The 20,055-nt window shown below is 35.4% G+C and overlaps 2 protein-coding genes across 8 annotated transcripts in view; one reads left to right on the forward strand and one right to left on the reverse strand.

Moving 5' to 3' along the window:
• The window catches only part of CCDC171 (coiled-coil domain containing 171), a 332,100-nt gene that overhangs the window by 204,522 nt on the left and 107,523 nt on the right, over positions 1-20,055 (reverse strand). For all 7 annotated transcript variants that reach the window (XM_043891112.1, XM_043891113.1, XM_043891115.1 and 4 more), the window contains 4 exons: positions 18,817-18,906; positions 17,777-17,977; positions 15,032-15,199; positions 13,061-13,249 (listed from right to left, as the gene is read on the reverse strand). In XM_043891112.1, coding sequence (XP_043747047.1) covers positions 13,061-13,249; positions 15,032-15,199; positions 17,777-17,977; positions 18,817-18,906 — 648 coding nt within the window. The remainder of the gene's footprint in view (positions 1-13,060; positions 13,250-15,031; positions 15,200-17,776; positions 17,978-18,816; positions 18,907-20,055) is intronic.
• Positions 984-1,303, forward strand: LOC122686034 (40S ribosomal protein S27-like). The gene has a single exon (XM_043891118.1). The coding sequence runs from the start codon at positions 984-986 to the stop codon at positions 1,236-1,238; it is 255 nt and encodes an 84-aa protein (XP_043747053.1). The 3' UTR covers positions 1,239-1,303.

Below are 20,055 nucleotides of genomic sequence, written 5' to 3' on the forward strand. Positions count from 1 at the left end.
CCAGTGAATAAAAACTTTACAAATATTAAGCAAAGAAAAAAATAATCCAAAAAAGATATAATTTCTAAATATAATATGGACCTTATCAACATGTCAAAATTTTGTTTTAAATTAATTCTGATATTCCAGAGGGACCTTCAGAGGTATTGCATTATTTACCATGAATTCTTATTGAATAACAAAGCGTGTTTGAGGGTAAGGCTGGAAATTACTATAAGAGCAAATATGCCTTAAAAAAGAAAATTGGTATTCTTTACCAAAGAAGATTAAAGGCTAATATTTTTCAAACAAACATAAGGAACATCACCTTCAAATAGAACAAAAGCATTTCTAGTACTGAGATAACCTGCTCCTTGGTGTGTTAATTTCAAAAATAATATTCACAAATTCCCCCTCAAAATATCTTTAAAAAGTTTAACAACCTGAAATTTTTATAAACTTTATATCTTCTACACAGATTTTTTTGATATGCCAAAAATACTATCTAATTTCACTAGTTTTCCATGACTCTGATAAATTCAAAGTGCACTGAAAATGAAGGGGACAGGACAGCTTCTTCCCTTAATGAATCATGCACTTACTTCCTGAAATACAGAAGCTTTAAGGGACATCTTATTGGCTTTCAGCAACCCATGAACTTTAAGACCTTGGGCCAGCAATCAGACACTTCCCTGTGGAGTAAAACTTTTTTTTATCACATTTGCTTGCTGAGTTCTCATTCTTTATGTTGGCAAAAGACAAATTGCAAACTGCACAGTCAGTGACAAATAGACATCAAAGGACTTCATTTTAAAAGGTTTTATTCTGGGACTTCCCTGGTGGTCCCCTGGCTGAGACTCCACGCTCCCAATGCAGGGGCCCGGGTTCGATCCCTGGTCAGGGAACTAGATCCCACATGCAGCAACTAAGACCTGGCGCAGCCAAATAAATAAATATTTTTTTAAAAATACCCTTTCCGGTGGTGACGACCTCCTCACGAGAACATGCCTCTCGCAAAGGATCTTCTTCGTCCCTCTCCAAAAGAGGAGAAGAGGAAACACAAGAAGAAGAACCTGGTGCAGAGCCCCAGTTCCTATTTCACAGGTGCAAAATGCCCAGGATGCTATAAAATCACCACCGTCTTTAGCCATGCACAAACAGTAGCTTTGTGTGTTGGCTACTCTACTGTCCTCTGCCAGCCTACAGGAGGAAAAGCAAGGCTTACAGAAGGATGCTCTTTCAGACAGAAGCAGCACTAAAAGCACCCTGTATCAAGATGAACTGGAAACCACCCCAATAAACACGTACTGGATACAAAAAAAAATAATAATAAATAAAAAAATTAAAAAAAATTTTTAATAATAATAAAAGGTTTTATTTTTATGTTACCTATATTTTTTATACAATGGTAGTATTTTAAAATAATAAACATAAATCTGCCTGTTTTTCCTACAATGTAAATGTTTCTCTGTTAAAAAATAAAGCACATTTTGTGGAGAAACTGGAGTCTTCAATACATTGTCAGTGGAAATGAGATGGTGTGCACAGACTTTTGAAAAAGTTTGGCAGTTCTTCAAAAAGTTAAATACAAAGTTACCACACAACCCAGAAATTTCATTATCTGGTCTTCCATATATATACTGAAATCCCATAATAGTTATTTACTTACCTTAAAAACACTATTTTCATTTTGGAAGTTTCAGTTCAGTTCAGTTCAGTCACTCAGTCCTGTCTGACTCTGCGACCCCATGGACTGCAGCACGCCAGGCCTCCCTATCCATCACCAACTCCCGGAGTTTACTCAAGCTAATGTCCATTGAGTCAGTGATGCCATCCAACCATCTCATCCTCCGTCCTCCCCTTCTCCTCTTGCCTTCAATCTTTCCCAGCATCAGAGTCTTTTCAAATGAGTCAATTCTTTGCATCAGGTGGTCAAAGTACTGGAGTTTCAGCTTCAGCATTAGTCCTTCCAATGAATATTCAGGATTGATTTCCTTTAGGATGGATTGGTTGGTCTCCTTGCAGTCCAAGAGACTCTCAAGAGTATTCACTAACACCATAGTTCAAAAGCATCAATTCTTCGGTGCTCAGCTTTCTTTATAGTGAAATCATCCAGCATTTCACATCCATACATGACTACTGGAAAAATCACAGCTTTGACTAGACAGATCTTTGTTGGCAAAGTAATGTCTCTGCCTTTTAATATGCTGTCTAGGTTGGTCATAAGCTTTTTTTTTTTTTTTTTTTCCTGGTCATAGCTTTTCTTCCAAGGAGCAAGCGTCTTTTAATTTCATTTGGAAGTTTAGCATGTCAAAAATAATAGGTGTCAAAAACAGTACATGCCTGTGTGTACTCTCTAGTTTAAGGCAATACAAATTATAAAACTATCAAATTATAAATTTATAAAATTACAAAACTATCCAAAGACATAAGTCAAGCCCTCAAAAAAAAAAGAGTTCTCTTCACCATTTGACTGAAAATAAACTGTCAGTACAGGCAAGATGCTTGATTTAGTCATTGTTAAAAGATACTACCTCAGACTGCTAGAAAGTTAGCATGACCTCTAAGATCAGATCCGTCTCCTGTCTCCCTTCCTTACGGACTTTCAGATCCTGAAGGCCCAGGTGGTTCTAGACTTCTCTACGAAGGCTTCAAACTTTGACCACCTTCTCTTCTGAGTTGATAGCATTCTTTTGGCAAGTAATTACATACAACCTCTTGATAAACCTTCTATTACTTAATTTTTCACATGTTTCTATAGTGCCTCTCCAACTAAACTTGACACTTTTTGACAAAATAAGTATTACACCTCTGTTAGGATCACAGCATGAAACAGTGTTACATAAATCTTATGTATAACATTTATTTAATTAATAATTACATTATGTAAAGTTATTTTGCTATTCTTACCTATGGTAGTAATTTTGCAATACAGTATGCTAAAATTTCAGTCTCTCAGAAAAAAGAAGTCTAAGAAAAATGAGACCGAGAACTATCATCTTTGATTAACACTGTGGCACTGGTTAGCTTTTTCATACATTATCATGTTTAATTACTAAATAAACAAGATTCACTTGGAAAAGTGAGTTCAGGAAATATGAAACTGAGTTGTCACTAGACTTGTTTCTTCATACACAAAAACAGCATGTTCCTAAAACAAAGTGTTTAGCATGATGCAAAAAAAGACTCACTGATACAGATGATGATAATACATTCAAACAGCTGCTGCTGCAGCTGCTGCTAAGTCGCTTCAGTCTTGTCTGACCCTGTGCAACCCCATAGATGGCAGCCCACCAGGCTCCCCCGTCTCTGGGATTCTCCAGGCAAGGGCACTGGAGTGGGTTGCCATTTCCTTCTCCAATGCATGAAAGTGAAAAGTAAAAGTGAAGTCGCTCAGTCATGTGGGACTCTTCACAACCCCATGGACTGCAGCCTACCAGACTCCTTTGTCCATGGGAGTTTCCAGGCAAGAGTACTGGAGTGGGGTGCCACTGCTTTCTCCGATTCAGACAGCACATAACGTTTACTTTGTAGTTTCTAATGCCAAGCAAGGTGCTAAACATGTCATGTCTCTTATCTCCATTCTAATTCTGACCCTACAACTTCCTCACTACACAAATGAGCAATTCTCTGAATCTTACTTTTCACATTTGCAAAATAGAAATGATATTTAAGCGACTTATCTTACATGTTTATTATGAGGATCATGTAAGAGGAAGCAAGCAAAGGTATGAAAAAGAGTTAAAAACTGGATCAAAAAAAAAAAACTGGATCAAGCATTATAAAAATTCAGTTGATAGCATTATTATTAATAGAAACAACTTCTAAAACAATTATTTGAAAAGTAGTCAGAGAACTTTCCTGTATTTCATTAGAGGTGCCCAATCATAACATACTGTGTACCGAACTGTGTCTAACTCCTTGTGAATCATGTCTCCCTATCATCATCAATATAAACAAGCTGCACTTGTATCTCTGAATATTTTTGGAATTCAATTTAAAAGTAAAAAAATTTAACATCTAACAACACGTTTATGACTAACTTATTTCTAGCCAAATGTACTCTTAATAATGTGATGGAAGAGAAATAAAATGCAATATATTATGATGAACCTGAATTTCTTTGATTTTTGTTCTTCAATTTAAACTCATTGACTTTACTACGGGTTTCCCTGATAGCTCAGTTGGTAAAGAATCTGCCTGCAATGCAGAAGACCCTGGTTCAATTCCTGGGTCAGGAAGATCCACTGGAGAAGGAATAGGCTACCCACTCCAGTACTCTTGGGCTTCCCTTGTGGCTCAGCTGGTAAGGAATCCACTGGCAATGTGGGAGACCTGGGTTCCATCCCTGGGTTGGGAAGATCCTCTGGAGAAGGGGACTTTACTAAACTGTCACATAAACTAGAAGTGTTTAAAATAAACATATCAAGGGTTAACTATACTTAACTGACAGTGAAAAATCTTTAGTTTTAGAGAGAAAGTTCTTGTTCCAGTAATTTCATCTTTTCAGATAGAAAAGAAACAAGAATATAAATAATAAAATTACAAAAGCAAAGTCAGTTAAGGCAATGTACCATGGCACTCAGTCCTGTTGCTTCAGTAGGCAAAGATGTTTGAGATATATTTATATGATGGCTCCAAAGTTATTTAAATCACAAATTACCCAACCATGTAGCTAGCACATTTTAACTAAAGTTAAAAACATTCGAGGGCTTCCCAGGTGGCACTAAGAACCCTCCTGCTAACGCAGGAGACAGAAGAGACACAGGTTCAACCCCTGGGTTGGGAAGGGCACGGCAACCCACTCTAGCATTCTGGCCTGGAAAATTCCACGGACAGAGGAGCCTAGCAGGCTACAGTCCATAAGGTCGCAGAGTTGGACACGACTGAAGCGACTTAAGAACGTGAAAGTCACTCAGTCTTGTCTGACTCTTTGCGACCATATGGACTGTAGCCCACCACGCTCCTCTGTCCATGGAATTCTCCAGGCAAGAATACTGGAGTGGGCAGCCATTCCCTTCTCTAGGGGATCTTCCCAACCCAGGGATCGAACCCAGGTCCCTCACATTGCAGGTGGAAGCAACTTAGCACATACGCAAAAACATGCTAAAAAACAAGCTTCCTACTCTAATTTCATTACCTAATAGCATTCCCACTATCTGCTTTAAAGCTTAACCGTCCAAAAGTCTTGCAAATTATTCCGCATTTTTTTGAATAAAAGCTATTCATATCCAAAAATTGTTTTTTATTTAACTACCTGTCTTTTACTAACCACTTCTTTACAATAACCAAACACTAAACAGAGACTCTATGGATAAGTCATTTATTTTCCAGCAGATGGTATCTATTAATGGCTAGGTTCTCCTGACATATAACATTCTCTACAACCCATAATCCTATGCACAACTGTGGATTTTTCCCTCTCATGTCCTTATCAACATAATTTTTGAAGTTTAAATAATATACAATGAAAATATCTTTATCTGCATTGCAACTTGGGGAAAAAAGGAGAGATATAGAATTAATCACAGGAAAATACCCCAAAATGAAATTTACAGATACTGTAATATGCAATATAATATTAGTTACCAAATATAAACCCAAATTAAATGCTGCTGTGTATCCAATTATATTTTATGAAAATTCAAATACTGTACATAAATAATACAGACAAATGCCAATATATAATATTAACGTACATTCAGGAATAATGAAAATGATGCTTTCAATTTGCATATTCAGGGATCAAAGCCACATGTTACACATTCTTCAGGAAAAAAGTCTTCAATGAGAGTTGCTCCTAAAACATTAGCATTTGTGATGCTGATTCCTTTACTTGAGAAAATGAATTGCTATGCCTTCCTGCAGATTTATAAAGGAAGTGAGTTCAAAACACTGATATAGTTTGAAATCAAGAATTTTGTTCTTTTCTTTCAGGATTGCTTTGACTGTTAGGGGTTTTTTGTGGTTTCACACACATTTTAGGCTCATTTCTCTTATTTCTATGAAGAATTCCTTTGGTTTTTTTTTTTCCTTCTCCTTTGGTATTTTGATGGGGATTGAACTGAACCTGTAGATCATTTTGGGTAGTACTGTCATTTTAACAATATTAATTCTTCTGATCCAAAAACAAGGGATATCTCTCTCTTTGTTTGTATCCTCTGTTTCTTTCTGCAAAGTCTTGTCATTTTTATTGTCCAGATCTTTTACTTTTCCAGTTAATTTATTCCTAAATATTTTATTGTTTCTGATGCTACTGTGAGTGGGATTGTTTTCTTTTTCCAAGCCTTCCTCATTAGTGTAAAGGAATGTCACAGGTTAATATAAGTTGATTTTGTAACCTGCCACTTTACTAAAATCAACTACAATTAATTATATCAATTACATGTAATTACTTAATTACAACAGTTTTTGATTGACTCTTTGGGATTTCCTACATGTAAGATCATTGCATCAGCAAGCCATAGTGATAAAAACAATATGGCATTGGCACTAAAACAGACATCTAGACCAATGGAACAGAATAGATAGTCCAGAATCAAATCCCACCCTATATGGTCAAATACTATTCAACAAGGGAACCAATAAAACTAATGAGGAAAGGATAGTCTATTCAGCAAATGGTGCTGGAAAAATTGGAGAAACACATACAGAATAATGAAACTAGACCCTTTTCTCATACCACTCACAAAAATTAACTCAAAATGGATCTAAGACTTAAACATAAGACCTAATACCATAAAACTCCTAAAGAAAACATAGAGATGAAGCCCAAAGATATTTGTCTTGGGAATGATTTTTTGGATATGACATCAAAAGCACAAGCAATACTAATAAAAATCAACAAATGGGACTATATCAAATTCAAAAGCTTCTGCACTGCAAAATAAACAATTAACAAAATGAGGTAAATGCCAACAGACTGGAAGAAAATTTTTACAAATCATGTATCAGATGAGGGGTTAATAATCAAAATACATAAAGAATTAATACAACTTAATAACCTAAAAAATATTTTTAAATGGCCAGAAGAACTAAATAGACATTTTTCCAAATAGGACATCAAAATGGTCAACAGACACATGAGAAGATGCTCAACATCACTAATCATCAGGGAAATACAAGTAAAAACCACAACAAAATATCACCTCATACCTGTTAAGATGGCTATCCAGAGACAGCAGGTGACAGTGAGGGCGTGGCGGAAAAGAAACCGTTAAACACTGCTGGAAAGAATGAAAATTAGTGCAACCACTAGGGAAAACAATGTGAAGGTACCTCAAGAAATTAAAACTAGACCTGCCATCCAGGAATTCTGCTTCTCAGAATAAACCCAAGGAAATGAAAACAGTAACTCAGTGAGATATATGCACTCCCGTGTTTAGTGTAGCAAGATTCACAATAGCCAAAATATGGAAACAACCAAAAAGACCATCAACAAATGAATGGGTAAAAAAGACTTACACACAGAAGGTAATATTCTTCACCCATGAGAAATGAATATATCCTGCCATTGGTGACAACATGAATGAATCTTGAACATACTATGTTAAGCAAGAGAAGATAGACAAGAGAAAGACAAGCACTACAGTGCTTGTACATCACTTATATGCGGAATCTAAAGAAATCAAACATGTAAAAAAAACAACAACAATGTACCAGAGAACTCCCATCAGACTACGAGCTGATTTCTCAACAGAAAATCTACAAGCCAGAATGGAATGGCATAATATATTTAAAGTGATGAAAGGGAAGAACCTACAACCAAGAATACTCTAACCAGCAAGACTCTCCTTCAGATTTGATGGAGAAGTCAAAAGCTTTCCAGACCAGTAAAGATTAAGAGAATTCAGCACCACGAAACCAGCTTTATAACAAATGCTAAAGGAACTTCTCTAGGCAGGAAACACAAGAGAAGGAAAAGACCTACAGAAAATAAACCAGAAACAATTAAGGAAAAAGTAACAGGATCATGCTGTGTGCTGTGCTGTCCCTCAGTCATGTCCAACTCTTTGCAGCCCAGGCTCCTCTCTGTCCGTGGAATTCTCCAGGCAAGTAGCCAGTCATTTCTCCAGGAGATCTTCCCGACTCAGGGATCAAACCCAGATCTCCACATTGCAGGCAGATTCTTTACCATCTGATTAGATGTCATATATGTTCACTGAACATAGACAATAATATGGCATTGTAAGCATATAATGTAATAAATATTACAATGGCAACCATATCACAGTACATTAATATATCAAAGTAACATGATGTATACCTTAAATTTACACCACATTGCATGTCAAATTTATCCCATTTTTTAAAAGTGATAGGAAATGAAGAAAATTGAAGGTTCACATCACCTGATTTCAAGACTAGCCAAAAAACACAAAAATCATACCAGTGGGTACTGAAAAAAGAACAGACATATAAATAAATGGAATAGATGAGAAAGTCTAAAAAACAGACTTAGACAAATGTAACCAACTGATTTCTGACAAAGGTGCAAAGGCAATTCAATAGAAAAAGGATAGTCTTTTAAAGAAATAGTGCTAGAACATGGACATCCACATGCAGGAAAAAAAAAATCAACCCAAGCCTCACAGCTTTACAAAAATTAACTCAAAATGGATCACAGACCTATATGTAAAACCTGAAACTATACAAAATCTAGAAAAAAAGCAGGAAGAAATCCTGGTGATCTTGCACTAGGGAAAAGAGTTCTCAGATACAACACTAAACGCCCAGGCCATAAAAGAAAAATGGATCAAATTGAACTTTATAAATTTAAAACACTTGTTCTGCAAAAGTACTTTTAAGAGACTTGGAGAGAATACTTGCAAATCACATATCTAACAAACAACTTGTATCCAGAAAATATAAATAATGTTTGAAATTCAGCAAGAAGAAAATAAGCAACATAATTACAAAGTAGGCAAAAGATATGAATAGATAATTCACCAAAGAAAATATACAGATGGCAAATAAGCATATGAAAAATACTCAACATTATGATTCACTAGGGAAAGTCTAAATTAAAACCATAATGACATAGCACTATACACCTATTAGAATAGCTAAAGAGAAAAAGAAAAAAATGATGCAACCCCATGCTGGCACAGATGCAGAGCAATTAGAACTTTCTTACAAGCCTAGTGAGAAGGCAAAATGATAGTCACTTGGGAAAACAATTTGATAGTTTCTTATAAAGTTAAATACATACTTACCAGAATAACAGAAATCAGACTCCTAAGTATTCACTCAAAAAAAAAATTAACTTATATGCAGAGTACATCATGTGAAATGCTGGGCTAGATGAAGCACAAGCTGGAATCAAGATTGCCAGGAAAAATACCAATAACCTCAGATACACAGACGATACCACCCTTATGGCAGAAAGCAAAAAAGAACTAAAGAGCCTCTTGATGAAAGTGAAAGAGGAGAGTGAAAAAGTTGGCTTAAAACTCAACATTCAGAAAACTGAAAAAGTTGGCTTAAAACTTAACATTCAGAAAACTAAGATCATGGCATCTGGTCCCATCACTTCATGGCAAATAGATGGGGAAACAATGGAAACAATGACAGACTTAATTTTGGGGGCTCCAAAATCACTGCAGATGGTGACTACAGCCATGACATTAAAAGACACTTGCTCCTTGGAGGAAAAGCTATGACCAACCTAGACAGCATATTAAAAAGCAGAGACATTACTTTACCAACAAAGGTCTGTCTAGTCAAGGTTATGGTTTTTCCAGTGGTCATGTATGGATGTGAGCGTTGGACTATAAAGAAAGCTGAACACCAAAGAACTGATGGTTTTGAACTGTGGTGTTGGAGAAGACTCTTGAGAGTCCCTGGGACTGCAAGGAGATCCAACCAGTCCATCCTAAAGGAAATCAATCCTGAATATTCACTGAAAGGACTGATGCTGAAGCTGAAACTCCAATACTCTGACCAGCTGATGTGAAGAACCAATTCATTTGAAAAGACCCTGATGCTGGGAAAGATTAAAGGTGGGAGGAGAAGGGGGCGACAGAGGATGAGATGGTTGGATGGCATCACTGACTCTATGTACATGAGTTTGAGTAGGCTCCAGGAGTTGGTGATGGACATGGAAGCCTGGCGTGCTGAAGTCCACAGGGTTGCAAAGAGTCAAACATGACTCAGTGACTGAACTGAACTGAATGAGCCACAAAAACCTACCCATGAATGTTAAAAGCATCTTTAATCATAATTGTAAAAAAATAAAACAACCCAAAGGCCAATCAGCATGTATCTAGATAAACAATTCTACATCCATACAATGGAATATTACTCTGCAGTAAAAAGGAGTGAGCTACTGATACAACCAATAACGTGAATAATTTCCAAACATATTTTCTTGAGTGAAGAGAGACCTAAAATGCTACCTACTGTATGATTTCACTTATTTAACATACTGAGGCTTCCCTGATAGCTCAGTGGATAAGAATCCACCTGCCAAAGTAGGAGACTCAGGTTCAATCCCTGGTCTGGGAAGTTTCCACATGCCACAGAGCAACTACCCCATACCCCACAACCACTGAGCTTGTGCTCCAGACTTCAGGAACCACAACTACTGAGCTCTCAGGACAAAATCACCAAAGCCCATGGGCCCCACAGCCAGTGCTCCGCAATAAGAGAAGCCACTGCAATGAGAAGCCCACAGCCACAACTAGACACAAGCCCTCACTCTCTGCAACTAGAGAAAAAGCCTGTGCAGCAACAGAGACCCAGCACAGTCAATACATAAGTAAATAAATAAAATTCATATAACATTCTGGAAAAGGCAAAACTGTAGAGATGCAACAAACCTGCAGTTCCCATATACAGTCAGTTGTTTTTTCTCAAAGGGACTAGGGATACTGAATCAGGAAGAGTAACGTCTTAAATCAATGGTGTGGGAACAACAAATGCAGAGAGAAAATGAACCTCAGCCTCCATTTAACATCACACACAAAAATTAATTTGAGATGGATCACAGACCTAGACAAAAAAGTTAAAACTATAAAATCTCCAGAAGAAATGATATATTATCTTCAGAATCTTGGGGTATAGAAAGATTGCTTACCACATAAAAGTACTCAGAAGAGAAAAAGATTTACAAGTTGAACTTCACCAAAATTTTAAAATTTGTGATCATCAAAATAAACACTAAAAAATGAAAAGGCCAGTGAGATAGTGAAAGAAAATATCTGGGATACATATGTATGATAAATAATTATATCCAGAATGTATAAGAACTTCTGAAAATCAATAATCAAAACACAAATAACCCAAATTTTTTAATGTACAAACACCTGAAGAGACATTTCACAAAAGAAAATATGTAAATGACAACAAGAACATAAAAAGTGCTCAACATCACTAATCACCAAGAAAATGTGAATTAAAATCACAATGAAATTCCATTTTAAAACAACTAAATGGCTAAAATTTAGAAGACTGACAATGACAAACTTTGCAGTGGATGTAGAACAATGAAAATTCTCACACACTGATGGTAGAAATATAAAGTGATAGAACCATTTTGGAAAAAATGTCTGATAGTTTTTTTATAAACATACATCTGTCTTATAAACTAGTGTAGTTAAACTACACTCTTAACTACAAAATGAAAACATACATATATCAATAAAACCATTAAACAATAATGTTTGCAGAAATTTTGTTTACAATAGCCAAAAGCTGGAAAAAGACAAATATCCATCAATTCACAATTTATCAAATTGTGGTATAATTATAAAACGGAATACTACTCAACTATAAAAAAGAATGAACACAACAAGATAAATACAATAAGGATGAATATTAAAAAAAATATCTGTTGAGGGAAATAAGGCAACCACCAAAGACTACACACTGAATGATTCCATTGTGAGGAAATTCTAGAACAAAGGAAAATAATCTATGACGATAGGTATCAGAACATCAGAACAATGGGTGCCTACGGGGAGTGGAAATTGGCTGGAAGAGAGCACAAGAGAACTTTCTGAGGTAACGAAAATGTTAAATCTTAAATGGGGCAACTGGTACATGGGTGCGTACACTGACAAAAATATCATACTGTATACTTAAAATCTGTTCACTGCATGTCAATATTATCTCTAAAAAATTTATTTAGGTCTCTTCAGTGGTAGAAAATGCAGAAGATATCACATGGCATCCTGCATGAAGTGAACAAAAGGCCACTTTTAGAGAGTGTATGAATTCATTCAAAATCACAGAGAGAAGCTTAACTTCATATGGGGTTCAAATGCTTGTGAGAACAGAGTGGTCTTCTTTTAAGCAACTGGAAACTGTTTATTGGCAAATTTTTTAAATGTGGTTTCTTTTTTAATTAGACTTGACAATATAAGAATGAGTGGATCAAATAAAGAGGTTAAAACTGAATCAACTATGGGAAGTCTATGCAAAAAAAAGTATAGACTGTCATTGTTATTTCTGATTGGGCAGGAATGAGAGTTAACAATATAAAGTATGTTGATAATATCTTGTATAAAGAAAAAATATGATTTTGTTAACTACACATAACTTCTCTTCTCAATGGAATCCAACACAGAGGACATATTACCTCTCACAACCAATAGTTTTGCTATAGGATCTATAACTATAATTCAAATTCTTCAACACTAGGAACTACAGCAAATTTCAACCCCAAATGAATTTAAATGACGGTTCACATATTAACAGAAATCTCCATAAATGGAATAAACCAGATCAAAGTATATCTACACTAAAACTGATAATATTTTACCAAAATTTCTTAACCTTTATTTTTAAAATGAAGGAAATACAATTTTAGTATTTAATTGATCTGTGCATTTTTAACCAGAAACCCATCTACTTTCAAACTTAAGTGAGACAATCCTTAATCCACCTGACTATGTGCATATGCATGTATGCCCATTTGTGTAGGTGTCTTTGCACAATCACATGTACATATAACCCAAACAAGCAAGTTCTGCGTGGTTCTCCAAAGTTTTACCTGACTTGGTATTGGTATTAAAAGAAAACACTTGAAAGTAAAAGACCGAGCATCCCATTTTGAAAGCTCTTTGTGGCAGTAGCATACCTGTGCCCTCTTCTGTACCTCCAGGAGGAGTTCAGAGTACTGCAGCTCCAGTTCCTTCTTTTGTTTGTGCCAGCAGCTCTCCTGGGCTTTGATCTGCTCTGCCACTTTGTTAAAGGTGTCTTCCTGGGTTTGCTGAAGCTCTTTCATTGTATCAGACTTGTTTTTACAGATATACTCTAGATGACTTATCTAAATGGTGAAATGCAATACAGAACAAGATATGCTTACCAATGTGTTCTTTGTATCATCTCCCCCAGAAGGCATTCTAGAATTTTCTACTATATTTTATGCCTTAAGATCATACAAAAATTTTAAGCTAAAATGATAAAAAAAGAAGAAACAGGAGTTAGTAGAACAAAACTATATTTTAGCAGAAAATGTGTCATTTATACACATAGATGACATCTTTTTCTCTAATAAAATTCTATGTGTGTGTTCAGTCACTCAGTTGTGTCTGACTCTCTCTGTGACCCCATGGACTGCAGCCCACCAGGCTCCTCTGTCCATGGCATTTTCCAGGCAAGAATACTGAAACTGCTTGCCATTTCCTATTCCAGGGGATCTTCCTAACCCAGGGATCAAACCCACACCTCCTGCATTGGCAGGTGGATTCTTTACCACTATGCCACCTGGGAAGCTCCAATAACTAATAAAGTTACTTATTCTATAATCAATTTTACTGAGAAAATTAAGAAGAATATTTTTACCTCTAGAACCAAAGCTCAAGCTGTTCAGGTATTTCAGTGGAAAAGGAAGTATTTAAATGAGATTTACAAATCTACAAACATTTTACATATAAAAAAGCAGAATGTTCCAATCATTTTTTATTTCACATTCAAAACACTGGAAAGCAAATCCTCATCATCTAACATGCACGACAATTAACGATGTTTTGAAATTATGAAAAACTATTAAAACACAATACCATATCAGAGAGCTAAAACATGTACTCACTTTCATTATTGGTTATTTGGAAATCTGTTACATACACATTCACAGCTAAGAACAGTATCTCCACTTATCACAATTTATTCCCTTATTTCCTCAATTCTAATTCTCAATGCCTATGATTGTTTGCCAATTACACCAAGATAAAAATGCTCTCACCCTAAAATTGGGCCAAGATGTTGTTTCATTACTTCAACAGATTAAAAAAAAAAAAAAACTTAGGGAACAATTTTCCTCTCTGTGTCCCTTAAGGGCAAATGTCACTGCAACTAAGACCTAGGAACTAGATCATATAAATATAGTTCTGACTAGTTCAACAGACGCAGGATAAGAATCAACACCTTTAACGGAGAAATACATTGGACTGCTAAGCCACTTTAATTTTCAATAACCAAAAGAAGGTTTCTAAATTTTTTTTGAAAGACTGAATTCCTAGGTTTGTGAATGTTAAAGGGATGATGAAAGTCCAGTTTACTCCTACAATATGTCCTTCCTAGTTTCTAAAGCATTGAATGGGTTTTGTAATATACAGTTTGTTCTATTACAAGAAATGTCATAAACATAATTTTTAAATTTTAAGTGCTTTCAAAGTAACATCTCATTATTTCCTGAGCAAAGAATTTTAGGATCATGTTTTTGAATAACTGTATCTTGTTTCTATTTTATGCTAACATAAAGAGTTGGTTTATTAATGTAAATGACTAAGTTCTTTGAATTGCTTCATCAGTAAGATTAATTTATTTTCTTTTAATTAGGTCCCTGTGGCTAACACTGGCTAGTAGTATTAGCATGTCCTGCACAGAAAGTGGAGCTCAGAGACTTCATACAGACTTCAGTCACATTTACATGCCCACAGCAATGGCATCAAACTGAGTTGTAGACAAGCCATAATTAATGGTATTGAATTATTAACACCCAAATTCTTTTTGAAATAAGATGAATGTCAGCCCCTCTTAATGATACTGTGATGTGGACAAATGTCACTGAATTTAATAGAGGAATCTGGTGCCTGAGGACAGTTACCTTCTCATTAGCCCTGTTGAGGTCTACGATCAGGGCATCAACATTCTCCTGCAAGACTGCACAAAGCTCAGACCAAGAGAATTTATCCAGCATGCCTTCTGGTTGTTTTATGAGCACAGAGCCTGCTATCAAGTGCTGATACAAGGTATGAAGGAAGGTTAGCTTCTCCTGTGAGAAAAAAAGAAATTAATTCCAGTATATAAACAGTGTAAGAAGTAAAACACATAATACACATGGTGAAGAATTTATGTCAAAAATCCTGGAAAGGAATTAATACTCAAGTATGGGAATATGGTCATCTTGGGGACTTTTTTAACACTCAAAATTAAACATCAGATAGAAACTTACAATTGCTTACACTTAGTAAAAAATCTCAAGTGTAGAAGCCAAAAGACCCAGGTTCTGAGGCCAGCTCTGCTACAACTGAGGACACGATCTGAGTCAGTGTCTGTTCAGCCTTCCTTGTCTGTAAAGCCTTCCTTGGCTTTAACGTGAGGTATCTGGACTAGCTGCTTCTAAGCTCTTCTAACTGTAAGTTAACATGGTAATTCCATAATTTCATATTTACATTTGCCAAAAAAGATGTTAAGTCAAAAAACCAAAATAAAGAGTGTACCCAACACTGCTAAAGAAAAAGTTATACCAATATCTGCACTTTAAATGCACACAATTACTCAGCTTTCCTCCTCCTCCAGAGATTCTAGTTTACTTACCACTTATAGGAAATCTATCCTAAGCCCCTTAGGCAAAGCAGACAGTGATATGAAAGAGATGGAAGATAGGCTCGTTATTTTTCCCCCACTTAGAAGTTTATACCGGACTTGGCAAACTGGGCATTTGTAGGTGTTTAAATATCACAAAGTTAGCAGTCCAAAAACAAAAACAAAACAAAAAAAAAACGGACATAGCTACCCAAGACATACTTTAAAACTGTTCAATTAAAAATATGTAAAAAAATTCTTTCAAATTATATTGCTATTGTTGTAGCTAAACCATCCATTGTTTAATGACCTAGAAACACTATACGGTAGAATTCAGTAAAAAGCTGATTTCCATCTTGAACACAAAAAGGGAATTTACTTACTAAAATGCCAAATTGCTCTCGTTATAAAACATTTGTATCCTTTAAGTCAACCAATGGAACTCAATACAAGGTAATTGTGAAGCTACAAAATGAGCATTTTATGTAGATAAAATAAGCTCTCTCAAGGTTTTTTAACAGACCAACAGGAAAACTTTTAAAATAAATTTTAAATTTCTATGTAAAAAATAGAAATTCTAGTCTTCCAGACAAGAACAACTGAACGTAGCATATGTAAAGGTTTTGTAGTTAGAAACTGTGGTGAAAGTTTCCAATATATATAAAAATATGTATCTTTCATTCTCTCTATAGGTCATCTTAGATTTTTCCAAATATAACAATTTAAAACCCCCCAAAAATCTGAATATGTAGCTTTATCCACAACTTGAATTAAGAAACAAGAAGAATCTTTATAACAATGCTATGTATTTTTGTTTTTTAAGCAATTAAAGGTGTCTTTTGCATTTTCAACTAAATCGAGACATTCAAAAATCCTATTAAATATAACTAACCAAACATGATACTCAGGCACTAACAACCTTCCCTCTCCACATTTTGCCAAGCGATCGAGTTCTTCCCAAGGGTAATTCATTGTGTCGCCATCATGTCCTTTTTGCTTGGGCTGTGATGAACCATGCATGACAATCATCCATTTGGCGTGAAAAGAGAATCTCAAGATCCAAAATCAATTCACACATGTTGAACCCAACCACAATCCTGTAGACATGCTGACTTTACAATACAGTCAGCCTTCTAGTTTCCTTTACTTTAATCATTATCTGATGTGTAGAACAATTCCAGCCCCTTCATGTGGACACAATTTAAATCCCAGACTGTAAGAAGAGTGGGAAGAATGTTTCCTTTTTACTCTCTTGGCATTCATGTTCATATTTGTTCGAGTAATGAACTCAATATGCAAGACGACTCAGATAAACTAGCTCCACGCTAGCTAGACTAGCTCTACGTCCCATGGGTAAAAGAAAATATAAGATTACAATTCTACTCACACAGGCTCATACACTATGGAAGAGTCTGCCATAATATTTTAAGAAGTCATTAATAAATTAACATGGATAGGCAACCCCCAAGGGCATCCAAATAAACTTTTAACCCGTGTGGGACTTGTATTTTTCTAAATTTTGATTAATATCCTACAATTATAAAAAATAAGGCAACTGTCTATTAAAGTAGATATTATTCCTGTTTTGCAAAGAAGGAAGCAAAGATGTGGAGAGACCAAACCATGTGGCTTGTCCATATTCACAGTTTGTAAACAGAAGTACCTCTATCCAAGTCAGTTCCTTCAGGTTACAAAAAAGATTCCTCCCACCATGTCAGGCTACTAAAGTATTGAAGTAAAAAAATTATCTTGTCACTGACACACAAGACTGTTAGGAGCAGAGCTGCTTGAGATAGTATGTTCTAATAGAGAAAATAACTTGTACAAATGATAAAACAGTTAAACTACTTTATTTCTCTCACAAAATTGTATCATACAAGAGTAATGGAATGGCTGGTTTTGCAGATGGCATGAACATTTCAAAATAGCTGAAAAGAATTTTTTGAATTAAATAAGAGTAAAAAGAGCCACTTGATAGATGTAAATTTCTAAAAGTGAGATTAGTGCAAGGCCTTCCTGACAGTCCTCTTGTCTCAGGTAATACCTCGGTATCCTTATGGAAAGCCTGGGAAAGCTTCTGAAGTTCACTCTCAGATTGGGCTGCTCGCGCCTTTTCTTTCTCCCAACAGTGCAGCACATTCTGTAGTTCCACTTTCAAAGTGTTTATTAGAGCCTCTCTGTCTGCACATTTAGTGCGTAAATGACTTAACTCTTTACTGACATCCGCCAGCTTATCCTGAAGGTCCTGTTGGAGACACCAAACAAAAAGATGGTAGGAAGATTATAACACTTAAATATAAAATGTTAAATAACTTATTCCAAAAAGCTCTTTACAAGAGTTTTCCTTTCAGCTCATTATTTAAAAAAAAAAAAAAACTTGGTCACTCAAAAACTTTTAAATAACATTTAAAAAATAAATCTCCTACATTTACTACAAGAACATTTACTTCCCAATGACATTTCAAATGCCAGTAGAAATCTCAAATACATGACATAAAATTCTGCTTCACTTTTCAGTCCTTACACTTAACAGATTTCATTCAAGTACATCCATGACAAACAACATGAACCCACACCAAAAAATTCCAACTCTGAGAGTTGCCTTAGTATAATTTTGCAAAGATGTGGTACATAAAAGCAGCACAAAAATAAAGTAAACTGTTGTCCTGGACCTTAGCTAGGTGTGGTCCCAGCCCACTACTAGGCATGATGTACTTAAAACAATGACTCCACTCCAAAATTATGAAAACTGACTCCAAGCACTGACGTGCTTACATAAAATATGTTGACTATGTATCTAAGGTTGGACACCAAATCTTAAAACAATTTTTGAATCTATAGTACTATCATTAAATCGGGGAAATGAATTTTTCCTTGAACCAAAACAATTTCCAATAAAGTTTTTTTAATGAAAAATCATTCTTATTTTGATCAACGATAAAAAAAAAATTTTAAGCTGTATCTAAACGTACTTAATAAAAAATAGGAAGATATATTTTCATGTAGCTCTCTTTAAAAATATTCCCTAGATAATTATATTAGTTTCTTAACACAACAGGAAAAAGTTATTCTAAATTATAATACCTTTATATTTTTAGTGTGAGATTCTATCTTCTGTTTGGTAGAGTCAAGTTCATTAGATGCCTTTTCCTTAGCATTATTCATGTTGCTTAGCTGATGAAAAAAAAATGTAAGTAACTTTTAAAATATTTTCCAAGGGTGGATAACTCAAAAGCTAATCTTTAAATTTTTATGCAATTATTAAATACAAATTTTTGATAGCAATTCAGTCTTAAAAAATGTATTTCTCTTGGTTAACTATATAGTTTCTGTCACAAGTTCACATGCTAAAAAGAAAAGCAAGCATTCAAGCTTAAAATGTCAGTGATACTGTTGTGTTTTTACCAGCTATCTGGATAAAAGATTTCATTCTTACTGTAAACAAATATAACTTTATTCTTAAAATCCTACAGGACCAAAATGCCAGAAGCAATGGCATCTCTACGGAAAGAAAAAAGGACAGAACAGAAGACTGTTCTTTCTACATCGTGAGGGTATCCGCAGGTCTCTCACTCCATATGACAACCTCAGGGTCGGTCACATGCAGTCCTACTGGGAAGGCTTGTGGCAGGTCATCAGTTGGTCCTGCTCCGCTTGTGATTTATTTTCTTTGACAGTTCATTCTTCTTTCTGTCAGACTGCTCTTTCTGCTTTCTTTGCAGCCACCCCCTTGGTCTCCCCACTGCTGTCTCTGGCACTGGTTCACAACAAAGCACATTACTAAGCCAAAGCCTGCTGAGTCGACTCTTCAACTGCGCCGAGGATCATGTGACATTCACCCTCCCAAGTAACAGTTCGCTGTGGGTAATGTGTTCCTACTCACCCTGCAGCTTCCGGAGCTAGGCCTCAGAAGAGGTGCATAAACTACTAACAATACAGGTTGTCTTGTCTCACTGGGAAAGACGGCAATGTTTGCTCTTTATAGAAATTTAATTATGCCAGTGGTCACTTTCTTTTAAGCCCTTTGAACAATTACAGAAGGCATTAAGAAGACTCACTTTTCCTTCTTTCTTCACCTTAACAAACTAAAGTAAAATATGGCTCTTTTGAAATGGGAAATATAAGGGTTTCATGGCCTTTGTATTACATGAAATAAACAGATAAACACAAAGGGATAAATACTAAATTCCAGGTTTTGTGACTTGTCTTCAATTGGAAAAACTGTCTGTTGTTTTACTAACTGTGTTTAACGTAGTTATTTCATATTTTCTAATTTGATAAGACGTAACTAAAAAACTCTTCAATTTTTAAAGCAGAAGTTCA

Source organism: Cervus elaphus, chromosome 29 (genome assembly GCF_910594005.1).
Source record: "Cervus elaphus chromosome 29, mCerEla1.1, whole genome shotgun sequence".
Lineage (NCBI taxonomy): Eukaryota > Metazoa > Chordata > Mammalia > Artiodactyla > Cervidae > Cervus > Cervus elaphus.